The sequence below is a fragment of the Lethenteron reissneri genome, chromosome 53, assembly GCF_015708825.2.
Source record: "Lethenteron reissneri isolate LAM-NWPU_2019-01 chromosome 53, ASM1570882v1, whole genome shotgun sequence".
NCBI classification, from domain to species: Eukaryota; Metazoa; Chordata; class Hyperoartia; order Petromyzontiformes; family Petromyzontidae; genus Lethenteron; species Lethenteron reissneri.
The window spans coordinates 4,979,242-4,999,121 of record NC_083831.1 but is presented as its reverse complement, the minus strand read 5'-3'; the positions used below and the strand labels follow the sequence as shown (position 1 = coordinate 4,999,121).

At 55.1% G+C, this 19,880-nt stretch overlaps 1 protein-coding gene across 5 annotated transcripts in view; it reads right to left on the bottom strand.

The window, feature by feature from the left end:
• The window catches only part of LOC133356261 (alpha-actinin-1-like), a 65,630-nt gene extending 46,732 nt beyond the window's left edge, over positions 1-18,898 (bottom strand). For 2 of the 5 annotated variants that reach the window (XM_061573666.1, XM_061573663.1), the window contains exons 1-2: positions 18,655-18,898; positions 17,569-17,766 (exon numbers count right to left, since the gene is read on the bottom strand). In XM_061573666.1, coding sequence (XP_061429650.1) covers positions 17,569-17,748 — 180 coding nt within the window. In that variant the 5' untranslated portion in view covers positions 17,749-17,766; positions 18,655-18,898. The remainder of the gene's footprint in view (positions 1-17,568; positions 17,767-18,654) is intronic. The other 3 variants (XM_061573665.1, XM_061573664.1, XM_061573667.1) reach the window with 3 other exon arrangements.
• Positions 18,899-19,880: the final 982 nt, after the last annotated feature.

Genomic DNA, 19,880 nt, shown 5'->3' with positions numbered 1-19,880 from the left:
ACATGGTGGGGTGGGTGGCCAGCACCACGCCCGACCGCCTTTGTCTCCCCAGTGGCGATGTTTACTACACACCGCACCAGGTACTCATTTGAGGCCGAGTCGACCTAGGGGAGGCCCAGGACCGATTCAGATAATCGTCACCGGTGTTGGCCGTGAGCAAGAATCGAACTCGGGTCGCTGGGCTCATAGCGCAGTGTAGCGCTAACCGCTACCCCACCGCTCCCCGCAGCGGTTGGCTACGCACACACATACCACGCAAATGAAAACCCGACTCCTCTTACTACTACCAAGCAAAATAAAATAAAACTATTATAAACATCTTCATAAATGGCACCAAAACAAACAGCACAAACAACAACAAGGAACGTTTATCACAACAAAGGGCTGAGTCCGTGAGGTCTCCAACTCGCCAGCCAAGGCAGGCACATTCACAGGGGAGGGGGCAGCAGCAGCGGCAGCGGTGGTGGTGGTGGAGTAGCGGAGTGCCAAACTGTTACCGCTCGTTCATATCAACGTCCAAAAAGTGGACAGCTTCGTGTGTGTGTGTACAAGTGTGTGTGTGTGTACACGTGTTTTCCCACTGCATGTGTACACGTGTTCCGTGCGTGCATGTGTACACGTGTTTTCCCACTGCATGTGTACACGTGTTCCGTGCGTGCATGTGTACACGTGTTTTCCCACTGCATGTGTACACGTGTTCCGTGCGTGCGTGTGTACACGTGTTTTCCCACTGCATGTGTACACGTGTTCCGTGCGTGCATGTGTACACGTGTTTTACCACTGCATGTGTACACGTGTTCCGTGCGTGCGTGTGTACACGTGTTTTCCCACTGCATGTGTACACGTGTTCCGTGCGTGCATGTGTACACGTGTTTTCCCACTGCATGTGTACACGTGTTCCGTGCGTGCGTGTGTACACGTGTTTTCCCACTGCATGTGTACACGTGTTCCGTGCGTGCATGTGTACACGTGTTTTCCCACTGCATGTGTACACGTGTTCCGTGCGTGCGTGTGTACACCACTGCATGTGTACACGTGTTCCGTGCGTGCATGTGTACACGTGTTTTCCCACTGCATGTGTACACGTGTTCTCCCACTGCATGTGTACACGTGTTCCGTGCGTGCATGTGTACACGTGTTTTCCCACTGCGTGTGTACACGTGTTCCGTGCGTGCGTGTGTTCACGTGTTCCATGCATGCGTGCACACTGGGTATTCCGCGTGACGCAGACAGCGTCCATCGCGTCGTGCGCCACGTGGGATGTCGTGTTCAAGAATGGTCGCGCAGCGTGGGCGAGCGAGCTTGCAGCTTTTGTGTGCAGAGTAAAGAGGTGGATGTGGGGACATATCGTAACACAGTATTTATACTGCAGCAGCAGCAGCAGCAGCAGGAAGCTGATGAGCTACAAAGCTCTTGTTCTGTCCAGTTGGGGCACGGGGCCAGAACGTTGTTTGGGAAACCCCCACATTGTAATCCCCCCCCATTGGGGATTACAATCTGAGGGGGGTTACATTGTGAGGAGGATTACAATGTGAGGATTACAACGTGATGAGGATTACAATGTGAGGAGGATTACAATATGATGAGGATTACAATGTGAGGAGGATTACAATATGATGAGGATTACAATGTGAGGAGGATTACAACGTTAGGATTACAATATGATGAGGATTACAATGTGATGAGGATTACAATGTGAGGAGGATTACAATATGATGAGGATTACATTGTGAGGAGGATTACAATTTGAGGAGGATTACAATGTGAGGAGGATTACAACGTTAGGATTACAATATGATGAGGATTACAATGTGAGGAGGATTACAACGTGAGGAGGATTACAATGTGAGCGGATTACAATGTGAGGGGGATTACAATGTGTGGAGGGTTACAATGTGAGGGGATTACAATGTGAGGGGGATTACAATGTGTGGGGGATTACAATGTAATGAGGATTACAATGTGAGGAGGGTTACAATGTGTGGGGGATTACAATGTGATGGGGGATTACAATGTGAGGAGGATTACAATGTGAGAAATATTACAACGTGATGAGGATTACAACGTGAGGATTACAATGTGAGGAGGATTACAATGTGAGGGGGATTACAATGTGATGGGGGATTACAATGTGAGGAGGATTACAATGTGAGAAATATTACAACGTGATGAGGATTACAACGTGAGGATTACAATGTGAGGAGGATTACAACGTGAGGAGGATTACAATGTGAGGGGGATTACAACGTTATGTGGATTACAATGTGTGGGGGATTACATTGTGAGGGGATTACAATGTGTGGGGGATTACAATGTGAGGAGGGTTACAATGTGAGGGGGATTACAACGTTATGTGGATTACAATGTGTGGGGGATTACAATGTGAGGAGGGTTACAATGTGAGGGGATTACAATGTGAGGAGGATTACAATGTGAGGGGGATTACAATGTGAGGAGGATTACAATGTGAGGGGATTACAATGTGAGGGGATTACAATGTGAGGGGGATTACAATGTGAGGAGGGTTACAATGTGAGAGGATTACAATGTGAGGGGATTACAATGTAATGAGCATTACAATGTGAGGAGGGTTACAATGTAATGAGGATTACAATGTGAGGGGATTACAATGTGAGGGGGATTACAATGTGATGAGGATTACAATGTAATGAGGATTACAATGTGAGGGGATTACAATGTGAGGGGGATTACAATGTGATGAGGATTACAATGTAATGAGGATTACAATGTGAGGGGATTACAATGTAATGAGGATTACAATGTGAGGGGGATTACAATGTGAGGAGGGTTACAATGTGAGAGGATTACAATGTAATGAGGATTACAATGTGAGGAGGGTTACAATGTAATGAGGATTACAATGTGAGGAGGGTTACAATGTGAGGGGATTACAATGTAATGGGGATTACAATGTGAGGGGGATTACAATGTGAGGGGGATTACAATGTGAGGAGGGTTACAATGTGAGGGGATTACAATGTGAGGGGGATTACAATGTAATGAGGATTACAATGTGAGGGGATTACAATGTGAGGGGGATTACATTGTAACGCGTTCCAACGGCGAGAAACACGCGGGGAGGATGCTGCGCGCGCACGGGTTTCCGTGACGCATCCAAACCGACGCGCGTTCGTCACGCCCCCCGCCCCCCGCCCCCCCCGGAGTAAATTAATGAACAGCAATAATGATGATTGTTGTTAATTAAAGACGGTAGCGCCAGGCGCACGGGAGGCTGAGTCCCGAGTAAGCGACGGAGGTCCACGTGGCCGGCCCAGGCAAGCCGAAGATAAGAACGACGACCCAGTTGGGATGATACACACAGCGACAATCATCGCCCTGCTACTGGCAGCAGACTCGTGCCCAGGGACAGCCTCCGCTGGGGGTGCCCCTCGTCTAGACCACACAGCGACAATCATCGCCCTGCTACTGGCAGCAGACTCGTGCACAGGGACAGCCTCCGCTGGGGGTGCCCCTCGTCTAGACCACACAGCGACAATCATCGCCCTGCTACTGGCAGCAGACTCGTGCACAGGGACAGCCTCCGCTGGGGGTGCCCCTCGTCCAGACCACACAGCAACAATCATCGCCCTGCTACTGGCAGCAGACTCGTGCACAAGGACAGCCTCCGCTGGGGGTGCTCCTCGTCCAGACCACACAGCGATAATCATCGCCCTGCTACTGGCAGCAGACTCGTGCACAGGGACAGCTTCCGCTGGGGGTGCCCCTCGTCCAGACCACACAGCAACAATCATCGCCCTGCTACTGGCAGCAGACTCGTGCACAGGGACAGCTTCCGCTGGGGGTGCCCCTCGTCCAGACCACACAGCGACAAATCATCGCCCTGCTACTGGCAGCAATCAGATGAGACTCCATCGTGGTCTCGTGAGTTCTCACCACGTGATCCAACAACATAAACTTAAAACGCTCTCTCTGCGTCTCTTTCTCTCTCGACATCATTATTATTCGCATTTCGTGAATGTTTTCTTTTACAAACCAAAAAAAAAACCCCACCACCAAACTATTCTTCAAGTTTCGCACGCCCAGGTGACCCAGATTAAACAGTGTGGAACACACCCAGATTCCACATGTTGACTATTCAACTCTGTAAGTATCACATTGTGACGATTCAGCGAATCGCCATTGTCCAAGTGTTCGGAGTCGATTCAAACTTTAACCAACCGCGGATACTTTGATTCTATCCCTGCGCATGATGTTGGGGGTCCTCCTCCTGCTGCTACTGGACACGATGAGAGCGAGACAGAGAGTGTCCACCCCTCCTCCTCCTGCTGCTACTGGACACGATGAGAGCGAGACAGAGAGTGTCCACCCCTCCTCCTCCTGCTGCTACTGGACACGATGAGAGCGAGACAGAGAGTCCACCCCTCCTCCTCCTGCTGCTACTGGACACGATGAGAGCGAGAGACAGAGTGTCCACCCCTCCTCCTCCTGCTGCTACTGGACACGATGAGAGCGAGACACAGAGAGTCCACCCCTCCTCCTCCTGCTGCTACTGGACACGATGAGAGCGAGACAGAGTGTCCACCCCTCCTCCTCCTGCTGCTACTGGACACGATGAGAGCGAGACAGAGAGTGTCCACCCCTCCTCCTCCTGCTGCTACTGGACACGATGAGAGCGAGACAGAGAGTCCACCCCTCCTCCTCCTGCTGCTACTGGACACGATGAGAGCGAGAGACAGAGTGTCCACCCCTCCTCCTCCTGCTGCTACTGGACACGATGAGAGCGAGACAGAGTGTCCACCCCTCCTCCTCCTGCTGCTACTGGACACGATGAGAGCGAGAGACAGAGAGTGTCCACCCCTCCTCCTCCTGCTGCTCTAACAACTCTAAAGATCGTCTCAAACCTTGTTTACACGCTTCTGTTCACTCAACTTTTAGCTCATTCAGCAAACGTCGTCAAGCATGTATTGTATCACGTCGCTGTGTATCCGTTTCCCGTGTGTGGATGTTTCACACGGCAGCGTCTTCTCTTCCTGCTGTGTCTGGTTAAAGTCGCTTAATCAATAATAATTATAGTATTATTAATCACGTCCCTCTTGTATTGGATCATCGTTACAAGAGTCAACGCGACCCCCCACCCACCCCACCGCTCCCCACCCACCCCACCGCTCCGCTCCCCACCCACCCACCCCACCGCTCCCCACCGCTCCGCTCCCCACCCACCCACCCCACCGCTCCCCACCGCTCCCCACCCACCCCACCGCTCCGCTCCCCACCCACCCACCCCACCGCTCCCCACCGCTCCCCACCCACCCACCCCACCGCTCCCCACCCACCCCACCGCTCCCCACCGCTCCCCACAGCTCCCCACCGCTCCCCACCGCTCCCCACCGCTCCCCACCGCTCCCCACCACCCACCCACCGCTCCCCACCGCTCCCCACCCACCCACCCCACCGCTCCCCACCGCTCCCCACCCACCCACCCCACCGCTCCCACCCACCCACCCACGCTCCCCACCGCTCCCCACCCACCCACCCCACCGCTCCCCACCGCTCCCCACCCACCCACCCCACCGCTCCCCACCCACCCCACCGCTCCCCACCGCTCCCCACCCACCCCACCGCTCCCCACCGCTCCCCACCCACCCACCCCACCGCTCCTCACCCACCCACCCCACCGCTCCCCACCGCTCCCCACCGCTCCCCACCCACCCACCCCACCGCTCCTCACCCACCCACCCCACCGCTCCTCACCCACCCACCCCACCGCTCCCCACCGCTCCCCACCGCTCCCCACCCCACCGCTCCCCACCTCTCCCCACCCCACCGCTCCCCACCCACCCCACCCCACCGCTCCCCACCGCTCCCACCCACCCACCCCACCGCTCCTCACCCACCCACCCCACCGCTCCCCACCCACCGCTCCCCACCCCACCGCTCCCCACCGCTCCCCACTGCTCCCCACCCCACCGCTCCCCACCGCTCCCCACCGCTCCCCACCGCTCTCCACCCACCCACCCCACCGGCGTAAAAGGAAGCGCTCGCATTGACATTGTGATGTAAGCACGGGGGGTGACGTCTGTGCTAATCGACCCTGCACCCCACCCCCCCCACATGGGGGCTATTGGCTCGAGAATGGCCCGGCCGATGTCGTAATTACTACCACGCGTGGACACCAACCATCAGAAGGTTTAATCACATCCTGGGGGAATCCGATGAGCTATGAAGCTCTTCCCTATTGGGGCGGCCGAGGCGTGCCCCTAGAAGGGGCGGTGGGGGGGGTGATGGGGGGGTGATGGAGGGGGGGGTGATGGGGGGGGTGATGGGGGGGTGATGGAGGGGGGGTGATGGGGGGGGGTGATGGAGGGGGGGTGATGGGGGGGTGATGGAGGGGGGGTGATGGGGGGGGGTGATGGGGGGGTGATGGGGGGGGGGTTATGGGGAGGGAGTTATGGGGGGGGCATTCCCGGCCGCCTTCGTCTCAATCCGAGTGACGTCACCGCCACTATCGCCACCACCATCATCATCGTCGCTGCTATAATAAGCACCACTATCATCCTTGTCAGCAGCAGCACCACGACCACCACCTTTACCATCACCACAACTGCAAGACCCCATGAGTCTTACTTTAGGCTGAGTCTACCTAAAGGAGTGTAGCACGGGACAGGCTCACGTTGCTTGCCGTGTGTGTGTGTCTGTGCGTGTTTGTGTGTGTGTGTGTCTGTGTGTCTGTGTGTGTGTGTCTGTGTGTGTGTGTCTGTGTGTGTGTGTCTGTGTGTGTGTGTCTGTGTGTGTGTGTCTCTGTGTGTGTGTCTGTGTGTGTGTGTGTCTGTGTGTCTGCGCGTGTAATACAATGGGGAGTGGCAGTGTAGCGGTTAGCACGCTGTGCCACGAACCCGGCAACCCGAGTTCGATTCCCGCTCCTGGCCAACACCGGTGGCGATTATCTTAACCGGTCTTGGTAACCAGTGCGGTGTGTAAACATCACCACTAGGGAAACAAAGGCGGTCGGGCGTGGTGTTGGCCCCACGCACCCCCTCGTGTGCTGCGCAGGCCTTCACAGGTGCTACTCGCGAAAAGCGCTTGCCTCTACAGCCTGTTGAGTCTACAGGGGGAATCTCTGGTGGTAGTGGCGATGGTGGTGATGAGGAGGATGATGGTGGTGGTGGTGATAAGAGGTATGATCGAGATTAGAATGACCATGGGAATGATGGCAAAGTTTGTGATTGTTAGAGATGATTATGATGATGATTATCATCGTCACGTGTTGCAGACGCTGCGATATTGTTCACAAAGCACCGATGGTTTTCGCTGAACGGCGGGCGGCGAATATCGGAGTTGGCAGTGGCCCACTGGGGTCCGCAGAGTTTTGGGATTCTGTGCTCTGGAGGGGTCCCCCAGAGAGTCCCCTCTGCGTGGAGGCCCTTCCCATCACAGCAGCAACGGCGTGAGCGAGCAATTGCAGGGCTGCGCCTTGGTAAAAATAACCTGCAGTCGTTTCCTGCTCCTCCAACGAGCCACGCCGAGGCAGTGGTGCTCGTCACGCTGCTTGCAGCCCGGCAGGGCACGTGGTGGGAATTCTCCGTCACTGTGGCGGGCACGAGTCTATCCACGAGACGAAACCACCGTTTACTTCGCCAGGAAAAGTGGAACTTATTTAATCGACCCCGGAGGAAGGAAGTGATGATGGGCTGATGTCACAACCCCGACTCGGAGTTGAGAGGGCGACTGTCTGATTTGCGAGCGGCTCCAAGGGTCCAAAGTTCAAGGTTCAACGCCGCAGCCACCACCTGGCATCTTCTTCTCTGCCTTTTGTTTACGATCACAGGGAGAGCTGCGAGCATGAGGCGATAACCGACGGTGATGACGAGCAGGAGGACGAGCAGCATCGGTTCGCACCCCGAGACCCACGGCAGAAGCGCGGCTTCACGGAAACTGCGAACAAACCATGGACCGCCACTGCCACCTCCAAAGATAAGGATCCCCCGTGTAGCCTGAACAGATTGTTAGGGCGTGGTGCTGCCGTTGACACACACACGGGCACACACACGTGTAGAAATACACACACACGTGGAGAAACACACACACACGTGTAGAAACACACACACCTGTGTAGTATACATATACACACTCTCGCACATCCTGTAATCTGTATACACAAAGGCAAAGATCCCCCGTATAGCCTTGAACAGACTTTTGGGGCAAGTGCTGTTAGCGAGTGGTGCCTATGAAGGCCGCCACGGCACACGAGGGGGTGGGTGGCCAGCACCACGCCCGGCCGCCTTTGTCTCCCCAGTGGCGATGTTTACTACACAACGCACCAGGTACTCATTTGAGGCCGAGTCGACCTAGGGGAGGCCCATGACCAGTTGGGATAATCGTCACCGGCGTTGGTGGCCGGAGCGGTAATCAAACTCGAGGTGGCTGGGTTCGTAGTGCGGCGCTAACCGCTGCGCCACCGCTCCCCACGCCACCACGGCCACGGCACCTCCTCCCTCGTGTGCGCCGAGACGTGAATCACGGCCCGCGTCTCAGACGGGACGAGTCGAGGGCGAGGGAGGGAGGGATGTAGCTGCCCGTGTCTGTGGCGGACGCCGACACGCCGACATGCAGTCACGCATACCTTTCACGTGACGGACAAACACTGCATCAAAGTGCTTCCCCGTCCAAGAATTCACCCGTACTCGCACGGAAATAAACGCCGACCGCGGAGCGCGATATTTAAATTGTATATATATTTTGTTTTGCGGCGCTGCAAGGTGTAGCCTCCGTTGGCGTTGGCTGCAGGAAGCCACAGACCCACGCGAATTCATTTTTAAGTGAAACCACCACCGCCACCACCGCCACCACCGCCCCCGGCCAACAACTGAATGGGTGAAAAGCTCGTGGAACGGAGCGGCCCAAATGAGGCGGGCTTCAACAAAAAAAGCGCCGCGCGATTCTTCCACTTGTGCCGACCCTTATATGGCGATAGGAGAAGCACACTCCAGAAATGCGGCTGAATTATCTGAGGCAGCACATGGACCCAGGAGGGCCCCCCCCCACCACCCGCCACCACCCGCCCAGGACCTTATCAGGGCAAGCCACGCTCACCCGGTCCGTGTCACCACAGGTGGAACAAAAAAATGTGAAAGCGGCCCTCGGAGGCGATGTCAGGCTGGCACGTTACGGAACACCCGTGGTTGATGACTTGCTGCTCATGTCGCCACGCACACACGCACACACGCACGCACACGCGTGCCGCAATAGGCTCGCATGTGCTGCTATAACACACGTGTGTGTGTATTACATATGTACACAGATCAGAGATAAGCGCGCGCACACGTCCCGCAATATGCTCACGTGCGCTGTCATAATTCACACACACACGCACACACGTGTATTACACACAGAGTCTCGCCCATCCTGTCCTCTGTATACAGTACATGCATACGAATAAAGACAACGATCTCCTCTAAAACCTTGAACAGACTTTTTAGGGCAAGTGCTGTTAGCAGGCATACATACGCAAAGACACACTCATACAGACAGACACACTCACATCCTGTTATCCGTTTACAGACACTGGCTCGCTCTAATAGAAGACAAAGATCCCCCGTGTAGCCTTAACAGACTGTTGGGGCAAGTGCTGTTAGCGATCACCAATGAAGGCCGGCACGGCACACGAGGGGGTGGGGCTGGCCAACACCACGCCCGGCCGCCTTTGTCTTCCTCGCTACCCTCCGTCTCCCCACGCACACACACACACACGAAAAAAAGACAAAGATCCCCCGTATAGCCTCAACAAACTGTGGTGGCAAGTGCTGTTAGCGAGCACCTAAAAAGGCCGGCACGGCACACGAGGGGGTGGGTGGCCAACACCGCGCTCATCCGCTTCTGCCTCCCTAGTGGCGATGTTTAGACATCGCCACTAGGGAGGCAGACATGGTGCCTGTGTGACAAGCTAAGCAGGATAAGTATCATCACTGATGTTGTCCGTGAGCGGGAATGGAAATCGGGTCGCCAGGTTCTTAGCGCGGCGTAGCGCAAACCGCTACACCACCGCTCCCCACCCACACAGGCACCATGTCACACACCCACGCACACCCACACACACACCCACGCACACCCACAGGCACCATGTCACACACCCACGCACACCCACACACACACAGGCACCATGTCACACACCCACGCACACCCACACACACGACTACCACACACACAGGCACCATGTCACACACCCACGCACACAGAGCTGGCTGCTTCCGCGGGCACGTGTGGGAGTTGCGCAGACTCCAAGAAGTTCCCACTTCGCGCTTTTCACGCGGAACATTGCTATTTTTGGTCACGGCGGTGCGCGGAAGCGGCCCGCTTTTGGAAAAAATCCGACTTCTCCGAGCGAGCTCCGAGCACGAGCCGCGAAGCGGAGACCCCACGGCGGCGGCAGGAATAGCGAGCGGCGGGCGCGTTGGTCACGCCGGGAGAGCGTCGCCGGAGAACTCCGTCGCAGAGAGGGTCCTGCCGCTCCAGGGGAGGGGAACGTGACCTCCCCCAACGCGTGGCACGCGCCCACCACGAGGATCCGTTCGCCCAGCAGCGGGACGGCCGTGGCCGACGGCGACTACGGCGGCGGCAGGAGTGCCCGGAGAAAACCCTCCACGCACGAGGGGACGACGCTCGAAGGCTGACCGCACGGACGGGGTTGCGCGCCCACTTGCCGGGCCGCAATCTCTGTGGGTCACGTGCGCAGCGAGCCACAGAGATTGAGAGCAGAGCGACTGGGAGTTCAACTCGAAGCGATGTATCTGCGGAGACAAACACCGAGGCTCGGGACGCTTTCCTTGAGGAGGCTCGTGACGCGCATCGACAGTGAGCGTGTCCTTCGAGCTGCGGACGTCGGAGAGAGCCGAGCAGAGCGAGCGGGAGGACGTGCAAACTCCACACGGGAACCTAACCAGGGCCCTCCTCGCTGCGGGCGTTACCACCGTGCCGCCACTGCCATGCCGTGTGATGTTGTTGTTGTTATTGACGTTATTATCACGCTTGGTTACCCAGGAGAGCCCCATCGTGGTCAAGAAGGTGCTGGCAAGCTTCTCAGCGAAGGGGCTGATGCTGCTCCTGCTGCTGCGATCCCAATTGAGAGATCTGGCAGGGGGAGGCGCCCCGGTCTGGAGTCGAACCCCGAGCCCTTATTTAAACTAAACTATGAACTTTATTTTATTTTACCAGGTAAGGCCCACTTTAGCGACACAGCTCTTTTTCAGAAGCGACCTGGCCACAAATGACAGCCCAACGAAGTGGCTTATCTTCATTGTGTGGAAATGTAGAGCAGCCACACACTCTAAAAGTGTGATGTCGATTCTAAATGTGGAGGGGAAAAGCCGGAGGACCTGGAGAAAAATCCACACGTCCACGGGCAGAGAGAGAGAGAGACACGCAAACTCCACATGTACAGCAGCAGGCGTCGGGGTCGGGATTGACCCCACGACCTCCTGTATACCTGGCGAGGAAGTTAACATTTCTCCACTGTCGCCACCCTACCGCCCAATTCGTGACTTGACCATCCACACACTGACGCCGACCCGTCCGTTCCGCGACACGTCCGTTCCGCGACACGCGTGTGCCGTGTCAGCGTGTGCCATGACACGTGTGTGCTGTGACACGCATGTGTCGTGTCAGCGTGTGCCGTGACACGCGTGTGCCGTGTCAGCGTGTGCCGTGTCAGCGTGTGCCGTGACACGCGTGTGCCGTGTCAGCGTGTGCCGTGACACGCATGTGCCGTGTCAGCGTGTGCCGTGACACGCGTGTGCCGTGACACGCATGTGCCGTGTCAGCGTGTGCCGTGACAGGCGTGTGCCGTGACACGCATGTGCCATGTCAGCGTGTGCCGTGACACGCGTGTGCCGTGACACGCATGTGCCGTGTCAGCGTGTGCCGTGACAGGCGTGTGCCGTGTCACGCGTGTGCCGTGTCACGCGTGTGCCGTGTCAGCGTGTGCCGTGTCACGCGTGTGCCGTGTGTGCACCGCGCTGTATCGGACATCACGACGGCGCGCAAACGTGCTGCTCCACATCCCCACCAAACAAGTCGGCTCTGCCGCTCCCATGGACACAGCATCATCTCGTCACCGTGGCAACCGCTGGCGGTCGCATAGCAACCGTGCGCCCTATCGGCAAAGCTTGTAGCATCACGAACTGCATCATCATCATCATCACCCTGATCGTCGTCGTGATTACCATCATCAACATTATCAGCAGCAGAATTAAATAGTATCAGTAAAATGTTTTTATCATCACCAGCACCAGCAGATACTATCTTTTATCATGCTATTCATCAGCAGCGATGTCATGTCATAAATGTAACAATCATCAGCAGCAGCAAGAGCATCACCACCATCATCGGTAGCACTTAGTAACCTGAACGTTCACGAGTTGCTTCGACTGGTATTGGCGGAAATTCCACATTCCTGTGGCGGGCGTCAGAATAGGCAGACATCAACCGCTGTGTTGCCTTCCCACACAATGGCATCACCGTACACCGCAAGTGATTAACATGCACGGCCGTAACCGTTAACCCATGCTGGTAACGAGGCCATGGTAACGAGGCAATGGCCAAGGTAACAAGGTCCCAGAGATGGCGTCATGGTAACGACAACAGCGTCATGGTAACTGTGGCTGAGTAACGTGGTAACGGCCATGCTACGTACGTTCAATTTCTTTCGAACCGTGCGTAGCCAATCGTGCTCATTGAGGGTACGCGGTGACAAGCTAAGCAGAATTTGGCTTGGATAGCGCTTGGTTAGGAGACCACAAACCCTACCCGGTACCTCTCACAAAGATCCCCCGTGTAGCCTTAACAGACTGTTGGGCAAGTGCTTTTAGCGAGCGGCTATGAAGGCCGGCACGGCGCACAAGGGGGTGGGTGGCCAGCACCACGCCCGGTCGCCTTTGTCTACCCAGTGACGATGTTTACACACCGCACCAGCTATTCATTTGAGGCTGAGTCGACCTAGGGGAGGCCCAGAACCGGTTCAGATAATCGTCACCGGTGTTGGCCGTGAGCGGGAATCGAACTCGGGCCGCCAGGTTCGTAGCGCAGTGCGCTAACCACTACACTATCGCTCCCCACCAAATGTTGTACACACATCACTACCCAGTGTCTCTCACTACCCAATGTGGTACACACATCACTACCCAGTGTGATACACACATCACTACCCAGTGTCTCTCACTACCCAGTGTGGTACACACATCACTACCCAGTGTGGTAGACACATCACTACCCAGTGTGGTACACACATCACTACCCAGTGTGGTACACACATCACTACCCAGTGTCTCTCACTACCCAGTGTGGTACACACATCACTACCCAGTGTGGTACACACATCACTACCCAGTGTCTCTCACTACCCAGTGTGGTACACACATCACTACCCAGTGTGGTACACACATCACTACCCAGTGTGGTACACACATCACTACCCAGTGTCTATCATTACCCAGTGTGGTACACACATCACTACCCAGTGTCTCTTATTACCCAGTGTGGTACACACATCACTACCCAGTGTGGTACACACATCACTACCCAGTGTGGTACACACATCACTATCCAGTGTGGTACACACATCACTACCCAGTGTGGTACACACATCACTACCCAGTGTGGTACACACATCACTACCCAGTGTGATACACACATCACTATCCAGTGTGGTACACACATCACTACCCAGTGTGGTACACACATCACTACCCAGTGTGGTACACACATCACTATCCAGTGTGGTACATACATCACTACCCAGTGTGGTACACACATCACTACCCAGTGTGATACACACATCACTACCCAGTGTCTCTCACTACCCAGTGTGATACACACATCACTACCCAGTGTGATACACACATCACTACCCAGTGTGGTACACACATCACTACCCAGTGTGGTACACACATCACTACCCAGTGTGATACACACATCACTACCCAGTGTGGTACACACATCACTACCCAGTGTGATACACACATCACTACCCAGTGTGGTACACACATCACTACCCAGTGTGGTACACACATCACTACCCACTGTGGTACACACATCACTACCCAGTGTGGTACACACATCACTACCCAGTGTGGTACACACATCACTACCCAGTGTGGTACACACATCACTACACATCACTACCCAGTGTGGTACACACATCACTACCCAGTGTGGTACACACATCACTACCCAGTGTCTCTCACTACCCAGTGTGGTACACACATCACTACCCAGTGTGGTACACACATCACTACCCAGTGTGGTACACACATCACTACCCACTGTGGTACACACATCACTACCCAGTGTGGTACACACATCACTACCCAGTGTCTCTCACTACCCAGTGTGGTACACACATCACTACCCAGTGTGGTACACACATCACTACCCAGTGTCTCTCACTACCCAGTGTGGTACACACATCACTACCCAGTGTGGTACACACATCACTACCCAGTGTGGTACACACATCACTACCCAGTGTGGTACACACATCACTACCCAGTGTGGTACACACATCACTACCCAGTGTCTATCATTACCCAGTGTGGTACACACATCACTACCCAGTGTCTCTTATTACCCAGTGTGGTACACACATCACTACCCAGTGTGGTACACACATCACTACCCAGTGTGGTACACACATCACTACCCAGTGTGGTACACACATCACTACCCAGTGTGGTACACACATCACTACCCAGTGTGGTACACACATCACTATCCAGTGTGGTACACACATCACTACCCAGTGTGGTACACACATCACTACCCAGTGTGGTACACACATCACTATCCAGTGTGGTACACACATCACTACCCAGTGTGGTACACACATCACTACCCAGTGTGGTACACACATCACTACCCAGTGTCTCTCACTACCCAGTGTGATACACACATCACTACCCAGTGTGATACACACATCACTACCCAGTGTGGTACACACATCACTACCCAGTGTGGTACACACATCACTACCCAGTGTGATACACACATCACTACCCAGTGTGGTATACACACATCACTACCCAGTGTGATACACACATCACTACCCAGTGTGGTACACACATCACTACCCAGTGTGGTACACACATCACTACCCAGTGTGGTACACACATCACTACCCAGTGTGGTACACACATCACTACCCAGTGTGGTACACACATCACTACCCAGTGTGATACACACATCACTATCCAGTGTGGTACACACATCACTACCCAGTGTGGTACACACATCACTACCCAGTGTGGTATACACATCACTACCCAGTGTGGTACACACATCACTACCCAGTGTGATACACACATCACTACCCAGTGTGGTACACACATCACTACCCAGTGTGATACACACATCACTACCCAGTGTGGTACACACATCACTACCCAGTGTGGTACACACATCACTACCCAGTGTGATACACACATCACTATCCAGTGTGGTACACACATCACTACCCAGTGTGGTACACACATCACTACCCAGTGTGGTATACACATCACTACCCAGTGTGGTACACACATCACTACCCAGTGTGGTACACACATCACTACCCAGTGTGGTACACACATCACTACCCAGTGTGGTACACACATCACTACCCAGTGTGGTGCACACATCACTACCCACTGTGGTACACACATCACTACCCAGTGTGGTGCACACATCACTACCCACTGTGGTACACACATCACTACCCAGTGTGGTACACACATCACTACCCAGTGTGATACACACATCACTACCCAGTGTGGTACACACATCACTACCCAGTGTGGTACACACATCACTACCCAGTGTGGTACACACATCACTACCCAGTGTGGTACACGCATCACTACCCAGTGTGGTACACACATCACTACCCAGTGTGGTACACACATCACTACCCAGTGTGATACACACATCACTACCCAGTGTGGTACACACATCACTACCCAGTGTCTCTCACTACCCAGTGTGATACACACATCACTACCCAGTGTGGTACACACATCACTACCCAGTGTCTCTCACTACCCAGTGTGATACACACATCACTACCCAGTGTGATACACACATCACTACCCAGTGTCTCTCACTACCCAGTGTGGTACACACATCACTACCCAGTGTGGTACACACATCACTATCCAGTGTGATACACACATCACTACCCAGTATGGTACACACATCACTACCCAGTGTGATACACACATCACTACCCAGTGTGGTACACACATCACTACCCAGTGTGGTACACACATCACTACCCAGTGTGGTACACACATCACTACCCAGTGTGGTACACACATCACTACCCAGTGTGGTACACACATCACTACCCACTGTGGTACACACATCACTACCCAGTGTGGTACACACATCACTACCCAGTGTGGTACACACATCACTACCCAGTGTGGTACACACATCACTACCCAGTGTCTCTCACTACCCAGTGTGGTACACACATCACTACCCAGTGTCTCTCACTACCCAGTGTGGTACACACATCACTACCCAGTGTCTCTCACTACCCAGTGTGATACACACATCACTACCCAGTGTCTCTCACTACCCAGTGTGGTACACACATCACTACCCAGTGTGGTACACACATCACTACCCAGTGTCTCTCACTACCCAGTGTGGTACACACATCATTACCCAGTGTGGTACACACATCACTACCCAGTGTGGTACACACATCACTACCCAGTGTCTCTCACTACCCAGTGTGGTACACACATCATTACCCAGTGTGGTACACACATCACTACCCAGTGTGGTACACACATCATTACCCAGTGTGGTACACACATCACTACCCAGTGTGGTACACACATCACTACCCAGTGTGGTACACACATCACTACCCAGTGTGGTACACACATCACTACCCAGTGTGGTACACACATCACTACCCAGTGTGGTACACACATCACTACCCAGTGTCTCTCACTGCCCAGTGAGGTACACACATCATTACCCAGTGTGGTACACACATCACTACCCAGTGTGGTACACACATCACTACCCAGTGTCTCTCACTACCCAGTGTGGTACACACATCATTACCCAGTGTGGTACACACATCACTACCCAGTGTCTCTCACTACCCAGTGTGGTACACACATCACTACCCAGTGTGGTACACACATCACTACCCAGTGTCTCTCACTACCCAGTGTGGTACACACATCATTACCCAGTGTGGTACACACATCATTACCCAGTGTGGTACACACATCACTACCCAGTGTCTCTCACTACCCAGTGTGGTACACGCGGTCAAATAACCCTCACGATGGTAACGCGGTACTGTACATAGGAGGCTGAAATGGTGAACATGGAAAGATGGTGTGGCCATGGTGACCATGGGAACAGGTTGACATCGTTTCAGGGTCACGGGGTAACAACGGTGGCGGCAGGTACCTGCCCCGTGCCGAGGTCACCAAGTCACGGCAACGTGGCAACCACGGCAGCCACGGCAACGCGGCGGCACGGTAAGGAGGTCGCCGTGGCAACGCGGCGCGAGGTTGCCAGGGCGATGGGACTCACCTTGCGCTGCTGCTTCTCCCAGGCGGGGTCGAGCAGCAGGTCGCGGTCCCATGCGTCCTCGTGCTGCTGCTGCTGCTGCAGCTGCAGGGAGCCGTCCCCCCCCTCTTCCTCCATCACCGCACCTCCTCCTCCTCCTCCGTGGCTGTTCACATCCAGCTGCTGCTGCTGCTGCTGCTCCATGTCAGGCTCGATCCACTGCTAGGCTCACAAGCACACGGGTGGTGGTGGTGGGTAAAGCGGCGTGGTGGTACTACAAAGTTCTGAAAAGAAAAGGAGTGTAACTGCGTTTCGATGTGTTCACCATCTGCACCACAAATGAGGAGCTGACCAAACACTACACGGCCGATAAATCAGTCTGGTACCTGTCGGCTAGATATGCGTTAGTCAATGTTAGTCGTGTTAATGTTGGTAGTGTCAATACTGTTAGTCGTGTTAATGTTGGTAGTGTTGCGATCTATCGCTGCTGTGTGTGTGTGTGATGATGTTGTTGGATGTTGTACAGTATTGGCGATTGTATGAGTGTCAGTACAGCTTGCTTGTGCCAATGCAGCCGTGTCAGTGTTGTGTATGTGTCAGTGTGTGTCAGTGTTGTGTGTGTGTCAGTGCTGTGTGTGTGTCAGTGTGTGTGTGTGTCAGTGTGTGTGTGTCAGTGTTGTGTGTCAGTGCTGTGTGTGTGTCTGTGTGTGTGTCAGTCCTGTGTGTCAGTGTGTGTGTCCGTGTGTGTGTCAGTGCTGTGTGTGTGTCAGTGCTGTGTGTGTGTCAGTGCTGTGTGTCAGTGTCTGTGTGTCAGTGCTGTGTGTGTGTCAGTGTGTGTGTGTCAGTGTCTGTGTGTCAGTGCTGTGTGTGTGTCAGTGCTGTGTGTGTCAGTACTGTGTGTGTCAGTACTGTGTGTGTCAGTGCTGTGTGTGTGTCAGTGCTGTGTGTGTGTCAGTGCTGTGTGTGTGTCAGTGTGTGTGTGTCAGTACTGTGTGTGTCGATACCGCTGCCTGTACCTGCCATGTAAACTGCGCTCTGCCGGTGTCATCGCTACGCGTCGTGCCACCGCTCGCGTGCCACTCATCCGTGTGCCAATGCGGCCGTGGTTACCTGCGTGTCGCTGCTGCTGCTGCTGCTCCTCTTGCAGTGCCACTGCTCTCTTGCCCTCGCTCTCTGCTCGCTCTCTCGCTCTCCGTTCTCTCGCTCTCCCCACGCTCTCTGCTCCTCTCTCTGCTCTCTCCCCACGATCTCTCTCCGCTCCTCTCTCTCTGCTGCGCTCTCCGCTCTCTCTCTCCTCCTCGCGTTTCCCTCCACGCGGGTTCGCCTCGGGAGCCCAAAAATCGCCGCGCACGCCGCCCCCCGGGGCGCGCCACCAGCCAATCAGAGCCGAGGCCGCGCCTACGGACGGCGTCTGATTGGCCGCAGCTTTGGCCAATCGCCTGCCTCAGAGCTCTCCCTCCCGAGGCCTCGCGATTGGCTCTGAGAGCGCGGCGAGGAGCTCTCTCGACCAATCGCCAGCGGGCGTCGCTTGTCGCGCGCCGATTGGCTGCGGAGGAACCAATGGGCGATAAATAGCCTCCGAGCACGTGTGAAGCCAGAGCGCCTTCAAGCCGCAATTGACTGCGGCTCGCCAATCAGGAGAAACCGCCCTTCTTTTAGAGGCTTCCTTATTGGCTAAACGTGGGAGCGGAGAGGTACAGAAGGACAATGGATCACTCAGGAGGAGGAACAACAACAGCGACATCGCCCTCTCTTGGCAGACTGACACCCAACTTGCGTGCGGTGTCATCAGCTTGTGTTGAACAAGGGGCCAGTTGCCGTCAGGGGTGCCCCTGTGGGGGGAGAAAACGAAAACTGCAGTCCACTGGAATGATTGAGGTGAGACGTCAGGTGCTCTGAGATGGAGGAAGCTCGTGAAGGACGCTGCTGGGCAGTTGGAGGCAGCAGCCCTCCAAAAACAACGAGAGGAGCACCGGGTGGCTGAAACGCAGCAAGTTGGCACAGTCGGGGGCACAGCTGGTGCCTCTGCCATTCATCTCAGTCAACCCCTGGGTCTGTCCCGTGACCTCCTGTCAGCCAGCCTTCGACACTTCACGTGGCCTCAAATTGTACCTGGCCTGGCATAGGCGCCGTGGTGACGTCCCCGTGACGTAGTGGCGAATGGCAGGTATTGGTGCGTCGAGATGATGCGGCAGGCAGGCCGCAGAGACAAGGCTCGCACATTCCTGGGAGGCTGGACCGGGTCGGGGGGGTGGGGAGCGCAGTGATCTGGCAGCCCCTCGCTCCGTCACTCTCCTCCCACTTTAACAGAGTCATGCCCACTCAGTCGCTAGCAC